At 39.7% G+C, this 13,009-nt stretch overlaps 1 protein-coding gene across 2 annotated transcripts in view; it reads right to left on the reverse strand.

The window, feature by feature from the left end:
- ppp1r13l (protein phosphatase 1, regulatory subunit 13 like) overlaps positions 1–12,340 on the reverse strand; it is a 31,225-nt gene extending 18,885 nt beyond the window's left edge. For both annotated transcript variants that reach the window (XM_031286992.2, XM_036001427.1), the window contains exons 1-3: positions 12,103–12,340; positions 578–640; positions 54–166 (exon numbers count right to left, since the gene is read on the reverse strand). In XM_031286992.2, coding sequence (XP_031142852.1) covers positions 54–166; positions 578–614 — 150 coding nt within the window. In that variant the 5' untranslated portion in view covers positions 615–640; positions 12,103–12,340. The remainder of the gene's footprint in view (positions 1–53; positions 167–577; positions 641–12,102) is intronic.
- Positions 12,341–13,009: the final 669 nt, after the last annotated feature.

Here is a 13,009-nt window from a genome sequence, read left to right on the forward strand (position 1 = left end):
TGTGTGTGTGTGTGTGTGTGTGTGTGTGTGTGTGTGTGTGTATGTGTGCGTACCTGAGACCCAGACTTGTTTTCGGAGGAGGCCTCCTTCAGCAGGGAGTTGAACTCTTTGGATAACTCATCCGCTGTAGCCAGCGACGCATTAAGGTCATCATTTATACTCTGGACTGAATACAAACCACACCACACATCCACCAAAATTAAATTCATGGCTGTCAACAATAGAGCAAACATTAGACAATGAAAAAGTAACCTTTACAATCCGACATCACACATACAAATAGAATTTGTACATACAAATGGAAAGAATCTGTAAAATAAAATATCTCAATTTAGCACAAGACTTGTAATAAGGTACTTTCCAATATCCACTCTCCTACCCTACCCTACTGGACTCAGTGTTAAGTGTTAACGATTATCTGGAAGAGGGTATAGAACATTGCAATAAAGTTTACAAAAAAAAGAAAGAATACAAACCACACCAAGCACCACAGACAATTAGCACAGGATATCACTCCCATGTGCATAAATATACACAGAGCCAAACAAAGACAAATCCAAGGGATGAGGAAACTCACACAGCATGCTTCTGCCAAAGCTCGTCTGAGAACTCATGGCTGGGAGGTAGCAGCGTTCGGCTCCTGAAAAAGAAAAACACACCACAGTTGTTAGGAGAAGAATCTCACACCACCTTTAACTGACAACTTTATTACAATCTCATAACACTGATTTCCCTTCAGCACTGTATGGGACACTGCATGTATTTTACCGTCAACAATAAAACGCAACACGCAACAAGATTGGTTCAAAACCGGCTCTGCTTTCTGCCCTCTAGGTTCCTCTCATTCCATTCGACTGAGCCTTTGACTCTTACTATGATGCAATAAAATTAAACTAGGAGTGTTTAACCCTACCCTCTCTCTCCTACTGCAGGCTCCCCGCTGTCTCAACCCTTTGGGCGCTTCGACAAAGCGCCAACTTTCTGTGAAAACAACCTGAACGCCCTTCATGCCCAAACAAGTTACAGTTTACTCAAACTGCAACAAAAACAATAAACACTTGCAGGTATGCTTCAAACGATTTATGTGACAGATCAGGTCACATAAATCACATCCCAGTACTTTGAGGCCCCTTTCAGAAAAACTGGTTGCTGCGTCTGTCCTGCTTGCTGACTCAACATTATTTGTGATGCCAGGTGTTCCAGCTTGACATATGACTGGTCCGTTTGATAGACAGGTGGAGTGCAGTACAGTCAAGTGGATGAGAGATTATTCCAATAGTCCAGACAGCTGTGTATGACAAAAGGTCAATAAATCAGGACTGGGTGCAAAAAACTATTCTTTCTTTCTTTGAAATTTTTTTTTCGAACATGTAAAAGAAAACAGAAAATCAGGTCATACAGAAAATAATAATATAGATAACATAGATACATCTTAACAAAACACTTGATTTTTACATGTCCGAAAAGGAGTGGGAAAAACTATACACTTATTTAATCACACCCCTGCTTCATAAGACATTGTTATATAATTAACAAACTTCCTCTATCATAATTTCTTTTCTTTACTTTTACCTATTTTTTTCCAAACTCTTCCATTTTTTCTTCTTTACTTACCAATGATCCTACAAAATACAATTTATTTCTCATATATTCATATCAATTGCATATTATATTTTCTTGCATTTTTATTTATTTTACCCAAAATGCTCATTTATATATGTTAGTATGAAAACTATAAATTCATTCAGAAATTCCAAAAAAATCTAAATAAAATAAAATGAAAAAGGGAAGCTGAGAATAAATCTAAATAAATAAACAAGTCTAACACACCTGTCACCCATTTACACTCCCGCCCCAGTTTATCTAATAATGACCATGCAAGTATGGTCTAACAGTCAGACAGAAAGTGAGGTCAGTCTCTGAGTCTGAGAAACAAGGACTCCATTGTCTCTCAGGCTACATTGACATTGCTACGTTTTGGTTAAAAATGAATCTCTTCTGCTACATTTCCCCCCTCTCATTCCACTTGCTCTGGCATTTCTGAGCCCCTAAACTTTTTGGACCATTTGGAAACCCTTCTGACCCGTTTTTGGTTTGGAATCTGCGTGGTTGTGTTGCAGTCTAAACGGCCGCAAACGGAGACCTTTGACAAGACTGACACTGACGCCAATGGTTCGCCACCAGATTGGATCTTATTGGTCACGACGTCTCGTTCTCTGTGACTAAGCTACTAACGGAATGTAAATGTAGCCTGAGGATTCAACCGCTAGGCCTGCTGTGTGATCACATTTCTGTGAGCTACTTTGGAACGTTTGCTACTTCAAAAACCAACCACAGCTGTGCTTAAACTTAAAACTGTACACCTTCAACTTGTTGAGTTTATAGTATTACAGAAATTACTCTGTAAGAAATGTATGTTTTATTGTTTTCTTGTACCACTATCCCTTAACATTCCTTGTTCTTCAGGTAGCGATACCACAGTTGTTGGAGGTTGTGCATTTTTTTTCAATTTCAAACTTCTTTAGTTGTATGTTGTTTATATCCTTCTTTAAAGCAGGATATGATACACAATGGCCACTGTAAGGCAGATTTGTAGTTGCATTAAAAGGTATTATTTCCCTTTCAATGGTGTTTCCTCCTGCTTAAACTCTTTGTGTTAAAGGGATAGCTCGGATGTTTTGAAGTGTGGTTGTATGAGCAACTTCTCCATAGTCAGTGTGTTAGCTACAGTAGACGGCGGTCGGCATGCCCCCAGTTTGGAGAAGCAGGCAGGGGTACCGACACGGTAGGAAAACAATGTCCTGCTGTGGACGGGGGCAGCAGCTAAACACAGTTTAGACACTTAAAAACATCTATATCAGTTTACTTGTAAGATACATTTAGAATATTTTCACTGCTTTACCTTCCTGTCAGACAGCCCTTTCCTTTTGGCACTACATTTCTTAAGACGCAGACATTCCGTATTCCCATGCATAAGCGCAACTGTGTTATGCCGTAGATCAGCTGTTTGGGACAGACTTTCAACAGTTTATGGAAGATGGCAGGGAGGGAGATTGTGAAAAAAGAGAGGAGGGAAACTTCTATGGAAAGGAAAGGATCCCTACAGAGCTAGACCTTTTTGTTAAGGAGTAAGATCCTTTTTGTTTAACATTAAACAGCTCTGAAATCGCTAATGGTTATTGGCATTGCCAAACCCACCCGACTCCATTTAAATAAACATTTTAGCATTGCAAAACAAACTTCACACATTGAAAGAAACAAATTAAAATTAAACCCTTAATTCATCCATTTACATGTGGAAATATGCAGGCTCTATACACGCTAAAATTACTGTTTATTTACATGGAGTCTGGTGAGTTGGTGATTTCGGAGCTGCTCTTGTTTAAAGCTATAGTGCGTAGTTTCTGTCTCCTCCATGAGGAATTCTAAGTAATGACAACAAAACTGTCGGCGCATCCACATGATACAAGCCTTCCGTCATCGCGTACCACCCCCCCCACCCCTCCTCCACGCAGTTGCTAGTAGCCAAGGAGTATATGGACGATTAAAAAAACATGATGGACTCTTCAGAAGAGGTCAATAATCTTCACTCCAGTTTATGAGCGGGAAAGTCACACAATCACAATCTTCTGAACATAGCCATACTGAGAAATATAGAGAGAGTTGTGTGGAGCTGAACGTCTTAATTAGCTTTGTATCAACTCATTTGGCAATGGCTTGAATGTAAAAGACGTTCATTAATATCAAAAAGTTATGCACTAAAGCTTTAAAGAACAAGGATCTTACTCTTTAACAAAAAGCTCTATCTCTGTAGGGATTTCCATAATGTTGTCAGACACTTAAAAGAATAATCAGAGCCTGTCAGTGGCAAAACAAACACTTTTAGTGGACGGAAACTGACAATGCACATTTGTGCTATAGGGTTACATTGCCGCCTGGTTTGCGACTGCTGGTTACAGTGTTCTCGCTCCATACTGGACCAATTTCAAAGATTTTTGTTCACATTAGTCACGTACACACCAATGCATGGTGAACTATGGTCCAGGTTAAAACAAACAGGAATTACCCTTTAAGCTTCTTTTTTAATTTGGGCATAAACAGAAATGTGGACGACAATTATCTTTGTTGCCACACCAGTTTGTTAACAAGCCTGATACAATAGGTGCACTTACACCTATAATGCACCTTTAAAACTAGACCAACCTCTGGATAAGCACAGCCAGATAATAGCACATTCCTCACCACTCCTCCCTGTGAGGCATTCACCTCTCTCTCACACACACACACACACACACACACACACACACACACACACACACACACACACACACACACACACACACAGTCTGAGACATTATCTCTGTCAAGAGCAGCTCACACAAAAATAGATTACACTCTCACTGACTCACAAAGGTCAGGTCACTCACTCACTCACTCACTCACTCACTCTCGACTCAACCCTTCCTGCCCGGCAATTCATTCACCCCACCCCTTCCCAGTTTTCTCCACTGATCTACGACAACTTTTACTGTGTTGGTGACTGTTTGGGTAACACTCTCAGTACACCATTAAAACTATATTTTATTTGATTTACTTTTAGATATTAATAGTACATATTATAAGACTTGAAGTTTATTTTTCTTTTTACTCAAGCGTTAGGTACTAAGAGAACATGTGTAGCAGCATGTTATTAAAATGAATAACTGTTATTGACTCACAGGATTATAGAGCTCGATCATAGACTTCGGTGGTAGCAGCTCGCTATAGCCATTCACTGCTGCGCTGAACATTTCCATGGTAAAAGCGATCTCCATCAATCAGAGACATCGCTGCTACGCGTAGGATTGTGGGTAGTGTAGTACTTCTCCATGTACTTCGTATTAAAACATGTTTTTCTTAAAACAAGGTTGATTTCATACAGACTTCTATCTTCTACAGGAGCAGAAACCTTTGTTTCCCAACCTCACAGCTCGTGGTCAGTCTACCTCGGATGGTTTAGACATTATGGCTAATTATTAAAAATCCTTATGGAGAAAATGAACGGGGTTTTACCTTCCAGAACCAAACTGCTGAGCTCTACAGAGGACATCGCGTAACTTCCCTTATGACTTTAAACTTTTTGTTCTATCATGTCCCACCATGTTGTGTTCTGTTGTCATTTAGATTGTGGATTTGCTTTTTGGTGGTATTGAGGTGATATACATTCTTTTAATAATTTCCTTGTTTTTGTTCTTGTTATCTTCACAGCCTGCGTTGGTAATTTGCATCTTATCTTCCTTTGCTTTTCTTATCAGCATGTTTCATTACTGTGCAAATAAGCTAATGTTAATTCAGCAGCCTTGGCTTGACTTTGTCAAATGAATGTTTCAACAAAGATGACATTTAGTAAATAAATGATTTTTAGGAACAGGCAACAGACGTGCAGTTATGAGATAGAGTATCAAGTGATGCAACTGTTACACCTTAAAGTACACACTCAGTAGAAAGCGGGTGCTCGTCTATTAGTGTTGGAACACAGAAACATGAATCATCTGACAATGTGGACAGACAGCTTGCGGCCACTGCAGCGCTGCATGTCCTCTGTTCCAGGCTTGCTGATCTGTTGCTGCACTTTGGTTGCTTTCTCAAGAGAACTTTCCTGGAAAACCAGGTCCTTTCCAGTGCTGTGATTACAACGTCAGCTAGTGCTGCTATTTTAACATACAAGAATTAGCTGTGGTAAAAGCCAAGATGAAAACCACAAGAGTACCGAGTACCGAACTCAGAAGAGTACCGAACTCAGAAACGTGGGAAGCAAAAGGGAGACAATAATCATTAGTTTTGCAGAATGCCGGGGTGTGTCTGACCAAGACTGTACGCGGCCCCTCCCTCTCCCTTTCCTTTTATGTCCTTCACCAGCAATTCCAGATTACGCATCTAACCGATTCTTTAGTTTCTGCTTGACTACACATTTCCACAGAGGCATACATTCATTCATTTCCTTCCCCTCCTGTTGGTTTCTCCTTCGTATCCTTCCTTCAGATCCCTGTCCTCTCTTGGCAGGGAACTCGGCTGAGACGGAATGATACAAAAAAAAATTCCTATGACACAACGAAGTGCTTTCCTTTGTGGCTTGCTTTCACTTTTCTTTGTAATGGAGTCCTAAAACCTAAATCTGTGTATGTCATCATGCAGAACAACATAAACAAAAAAATCACGTCCCACAGGAGAATTAACCTCCTGCCACTGATACACTCTCTCGCACAGCTTTAATTTAAAATACATGGAATATAAGTCCCTCAAAGGCAATTTGATGCCAGAAGTCCAACACAACAACAATGATAACATCCAAGTCATGTTTACATTGGCTCACCGCCATCTCATGATGGGATTCTTTTGAAATGGGAGGTTATTTCTGACAGAAGATAAAGGCCAATTGTGGAAATGCAAGTGGGAGGTATTGTGTAATTACTGTGTAAAAGCATCAGGAACCTGTGTCACAGTGCTCTAGGAAGGAGATCATCTGATAAATTAGTTTTTTTAATCTTCAGTATCTGCCACAGCCACAGAAGAGTTTCCCAAAAAGGTTTAACCAAATATATATCACTTATAGATTAGAAAACTATGACCAAACAGCCAATAAGTAATACGCTGTTTTGATGTTGTTGTTTTTTTTTACCAAAGCTACATGAGCTGAAATTTCTTTCTTTTTTCAAGATTATTTTTTGGGGCATTTTCGGCCTTTATTTTTGACAAGACAGCTGAAGACATGAAAGGGGAGAGAGAGGGGGGAATGACATGCAGCAAAGGACCGCAGGTCAGAGTCGAATGTGGGCCCGCTGCGTTGAGGACTCAACCTCTATATATGGGTGCCCCCTCTACCAACTGAGCTATCCGGGTGCCCACATGAGCTGAAATGTTATGCTGACACACCATAAATGGCTCATAGATTAATCTTCTACTTCGACTTCAACAACTGTAAACTTCTCAGATTCAAAAAGTACACCCACAGTACTTATTTTTATACTTACACCTGCACCTCAAACTAAATTCACTGAAATGCGTTCTACCTGTTGCACATTATATGCATGACAGCAACTGTCATTGCCTCTCGCTCTGAAATGACCTGTTATTGGCCAAAGTCTCCCGTGACGGCTAGATTTTCTGAAGCTTGAAAACAGAGCCAAGGAGTCTAGTTTTCTCTTATAATATGCTGAAATATTATTATGGATGTTTTGCCCAACAGTGCCAAAAATAAAGTGCCTACCACAGCTTTAACAAATCAGCTCTATTGAACTTCTCAAGCTTTTGAGGCGTTTCTGAGATTATAACAAATCCCTAAAAAAATACAATCTAAATACAGCCTTCATTCTTCTTTTGGTTCCTTGTACTGCAGGCTCCACTTTGGCATAGTGGCATCTAGCACTTGACCAGCTAGAGCTGTAAAGATTAACCACTTAGTTGCCAAATATTTTTAAAAGAAAATTCTCTGATTCCAGCTTTTAAATGTGATTATTTTCTTAGTCTCGCTTTGCCAGACCTTCCTCCACAGCGCTGCGGAGGAAGGTCTGGCTAGTCCACACAGCATTCCGGGATGGGAGAAAAATGTGCTCTGGTTTATTGGCATTTCTTTAAACCAATCACAATCGTCATGGGTGTCACTAAGCTCCGCACGGAGCCGCTGCAAAATAGCCTCTGGAAGGAACTTGTTTTGGTGGAACATGTGTACGTTCAAAAGTTAGCTAGACTAGCTAGCTGTCTGGATTTACCCTGCAGAGATCTGAGGAGCAGTTAACCATAGTCCTCAGAAATCCACTGCAGTTTAGAACGGCAACACAAAGAAAGAGGAAGGTGACGGACATCCGGCCGAAAAGAGTGTCATCCGGTGGATTTTCCGGCGGCAACGAAGCAATCCAGGAAGTGGAACGCCGTGGATATAGACTATTATTTTCTAGTTTCTTCTCTCCTCTGTGACAGTAAACTGAATATCTTTGAGTTGTGGACAAAACAAGACATTTGAGGACGTCATCTTGGGCTCTGGGAAACACGATCAACATTCTTTCATCACTTTCTGACATTTTATAGACCAAACAACTAATCGATTAATAGAGAAAATAATCGACAGATTAATCAACAATGAAAATAATCTTTTGTTGCTATCCTAATCCCAGCTATCCACTTCACTTCTAGAGCGACAATGTTCTCCACAGCATGGGACTCAGGAATCTCTCAGTGCCACACAACATAACTGACATTTCTAACAAGTTGCGTGACCCGTCTAATGCCTGCAGTGTGTCATGCTCATGCTGAGGTGCAAGAGCACCCACGGCCATTACCAAGGAATAACAAATTGTGTATCTGCGTGCAAGTGAGAGCACGCATGGGTTTTATTACTTTGAAGAAAGTCAAATTACAGGCGTTCTGGTGAGCGTATATGAGCAGTTTGTTGAGGCAACAAGTTACAGCAAGTGAATCACACAATGCAGCCCAGCTGGTTCCTGACTGAGAACCAGAGCAGAGCACACACGTAATACATGCCATTTAAATCTTGCTCTGACGGGAAGGCTTGGTTTACTTGCAGATTAGCAGCCCGTCAAACAAATAACTGACACAACTACATTTTCCAACTTGCAGTCAGACGAAACAGTGCATGCGGAATTCCAATGATATAATTGTTGTTGTTTTTTGGTTTAAAATCACCATTACTTTAATCAATAATCTACTAGGGCTGCACGAAAATACCTAATAGCTATTTGACTGATATGGCGATTGCGATATGATTCACGATATTGGAGGGAATGATCTTTTTTGTATCATTATTCTCATTTTCATTGAAAAATATTACAATTCAAATGATTATAGTGTGATTTTTTTTGAGGCTCTGTACCAAACCAAAGATGTTTTCTTTAGTCTGTAGGATAGGATTTGTAGGCCGGGACATCTCTGCAGCACCACAATACTTCCTTCAGAATGGTTTGACAAAAATATTGCCTTTAACTAATATTGCACCCCCCTGTGATTTGGATATTGCACTAGTCCATAATGCGATTTCGATTCAAATCGTGATTATTTGTGCAGCCCTATGATCCACTACACAATATGGTGAACACCCATCATTAATATCACATGAAGAATCATAAAAATACCGTTCAATCAGATAAGAATCCCTATTAATGAAGTCACAATAGCCCGTAGGAGCCTGTAGATAGTACTCAGGCTCAGTGGTGCAGTCTACGTGATACGCAGGTATACGCAGTATACCTAGGCCTGTCGCGATAGTCAATAAATTAATTAATCGCACGATAAAAAAATTAGCTCGATAATTTTTCCGGCCGCGATAATTTCCATTTGCATGCTTGTTTGTTTTCCTTCTCTCTCTCTCTCTCTCTCTCTCTCTCTACCAAAGAGACTGGAGGACCACTCTCGGTTCCTTAGCGTAACGAGGAGTGAACCCTCTTGTGAGTCGCATGGTCTTTGTGTGGAGGCGGGACTCCTGGCGGAGAGAGAGAGAGAGACAGAAAATGCGAGTAGTTGGAGCGGGGTTTTCCGCAGCACTTTGCCGTTAAGGCGCCGTCAAAAAAAGAAGACGTATATGAGCGATATTCGCCTTGTTACTCGGCGTCCGGTTTTTTTCCCTTTAATTCCAAACCACACAGTTGACAACCTGCAGGTGGAGGCGGTGGAGACAGGCACGGACATAAACGCCGCTGTGGACTTGTCAGTCTTGCAAGCGGTTTCAGGAAAGTTGCTGTATGTGTCCGACAATGCACAGAACATTAACCGGTACAAGCCTACAGCTGTCAGTGTGTCAGAGGCTCCCGGACGGTGAACTGAGACTCCGTTACCTGCTTGTCAAAAATCGCCACTTACTAGCTAATAAATTAGCCTAAGGTAAACGCTAGCTATCAGTAAACAGAAGTGACGTGGTGGCTGGCGTCTGTTTGTGCGCGCACGCGTGTGCGTGCGTGCGTGCGTGTGTGTGTGTGTGTGTGTGTGTGTGTGTGTGTGTGTGTGTGTGTGTGTCGGATTGCAGAGGAGCAGAAGAAAGTATAGCTGCACCTTCGCCAAAATGAAGACTATTTTGGTACCAACATTTACTCGCCATGTGGCAGATAGTCACATAGAAATAGGTAGATATAATGTATTATTTAAATGTAATATTTAGTGTTTAATAAATAATTGTTAAATGCAGTACAGAGTCTGTAGTCTATCACAAACACTCGACTAATGCTGCAAACATTTGACAGCCAGTATGAATTACCTGGGAGAACATACGTGTCACAAACGGCAATTCCACAACTGCACAACACCGTGAAAGACGACATACTAAAGGAGATCAAAGACATATTGTGGATATTTAAAATGTCTTCTAGTTCCAGTGTTAAATATTCTTTAGAAATAAAAGTTTATTGATCTTTGAAAAGGTGTACCTGCATTATTATGTCATTATCATTATATTAGATGAAAATGGTCTCAGAACGACAATATTATCGTTTATCGCAATAATTTCTGGGACCATTTATCGTCCAGCAAAATTTGTTATCGTGACAGGCCTAAGTATACCCACTAAGAAAGCTCCAGGATTTCCATATACCCACTTAAAAATGCCCAATGACACGCAACAACATACTTTCCATTATATTTTGGATATATTTTGAATTGTCATCTGTGTTCTTTTTCTTCGCATAGTCTAAATAAAGGTATTTCCACCGTAAATTGGTGCATAAAAGTGTATTCAAATGCAGAAAGTGAAGTTGTTGACGCTCAAAACTCCCCCACTATGATATGCCCCCCCTTGCCTCCCTTCCTATATATATATATATATATATATATATATATACAGTCATGTGAAAAAATTAGGACACCCATGCTAAAGTTGACTAAAAAGAGGAATAAAAAAAATAATCTTTTGGAAATTGATCTTAATGCCTAAATTAAAAAAAAAAATGAGGAAAAATCCAATCTTTAAGGACACCAATTTTCTTTGTGAATGAATAATGTATCGTAAATAAATACATGTTCTTCCTTAAAATACAGGGGGCATAAGTCAGTACACCCCTATGTTAAATTCCCATAGAGGCAGGCAGATTTTTATTTTTAAAGGCCAGTTATTTCATGGATCCAGGATACTATGCATCCTGATAAAGTTCCCTTGGCCTTTGGAATTAAAATAACCCCACATCATCACATACCCTTCACCATACATAGAGATTGGCATGGGGTACTTTCCATAAAATCATCTCTCAATGCAAATCAAACCAGCTATTAGGCTAATTGAAATAAAACCATGCCAGTCTCTAGGTATGGTGAAGGGTATGTGATGATGTGGGGCTATTTTAATTCCAAAGGCCAAGGGAACTTTATCAGGATGCATAGTATCCTGGATCCATGAAATAACTGGCCTTTAAAAATAAAAATCTGCCTGCCTCTATGGGAATTTAACATAGGGGTGTACTGACTTATGCCCCCTGTATTTTAAGGAAGAACATTTATTTATTTACGATACATTATTCATTCACAAAGAAAATTGGTGTCCTTAAAGGTTGGATTTTTCCTCATTGTTTTAATTAAGGCATTAAGATCAATTTCCTAAAGATTATTTTTTTATTCCTCTTTTTAGTCAACTTTAGCATGGGTGTCCTAATTTGTTCACGACTGTATACTGTATATACAGTATATACAGTATATATATATATATATATATATATATATATATATATATACAGTACAGTATACCCACTACAATACATAGACTACACCACTGTTCTGGCTGTAGACTGTTGGTAAATGGTGGCTGTACTGTTGCACAGCAGTCTATCAGTGTCCAGCAGCAGGCTGTAGACTGTGACGCATGCCAGACATGGCAACATCTGATTTTCATTAGTTTGAGAACAAGCTCCTCCTAGCATTAAGACCCCTTACAATGAAAACGGGAACTATGGAAAGAACCATTCAAAAGAAGAAAAAAAGGCGTTTTCATTACTGTACTTAACTAGAACAAACTCAAAGAGTTACACTAACTTGCACAACACAGACATACGGGATCTTGTAATGAAACTCTTTCTTTCTACGCAGATAGCTGTGCGTAGCCTACGTTACGGGGTGAATTAAAAACGTGCATACCTCAAAACAAATGAGAGCCTTTTTTGTTCTTCTGTCCCAAATTCGAGAGAAAAAGCTGAGCTCCGTCCAAAGTTTCTTGTCTTCCTGAAGTCGGGTTGCTCACTCTGTTTCTCTCTCTTGTGGCGATTGCTCCAGACATGTAGTCATCGCTGCGTAACGTTACTGGCTGCAGTTGTTTGGGCTCAGAGTCCAGCCCCTCTGGCTCGCTCCCTGCTGTAACCCGAGCCAGGTGTTCCTACCACAGCTGGCTGGCCCAGGTGAAGCACCGTGACGTGTTCAGTAAAGAACAGGTAGCCCATACACGTTACATAAATGACTATAGGCACATGTAAAAGTTGAAGACAGCTTTATAATCCCAGCAGTCATAACATCCTTTCCCTGAAATCCAAGTAAAGTAGCCTATTCTATGCAAAATACCAACAAAAGCCTAATATATTTTTATGACTATGACTATTCAAATGTTGAAGATGTTCAACCTATATATAAACAATGAATACCTTTATGTATTTTTTTGTTTTACATGATTAAAATGATGACTAATGTAGGCTATTATAAGCATAATGCCCAAGCAGACATGTTGAATGAGAACATACAGTATACAGGTTGTTGTGGATGTTAATATGTATGTATGTTGGTTCTACAGTATATTTTATGTCAGTGGTGGAAAGTAATTAAGTAGTTTACATTTACTCTAGTAATGTAGGCTACTTAGTACAATTATGAGATACTTACTTTACTTGAGTATTTCCATTTCCTGCTACTTCATAGGGTCTACTTCAGAGGCAAATGCATAGATAAATAGATAGATAGACAAAGTCATATACAATAAGATATAAAGGTGCCAATAATAAGTACAATGATAAAATGTGCCAAGTAATTTTTTTTTTCTTTTAATAAAAGGTGCATA

Source organism: Sander lucioperca, chromosome 5 (genome assembly GCF_008315115.2).
Source record: "Sander lucioperca isolate FBNREF2018 chromosome 5, SLUC_FBN_1.2, whole genome shotgun sequence".
NCBI lineage: Eukaryota > Metazoa > Chordata > Actinopteri > Perciformes > Percidae > Sander > Sander lucioperca.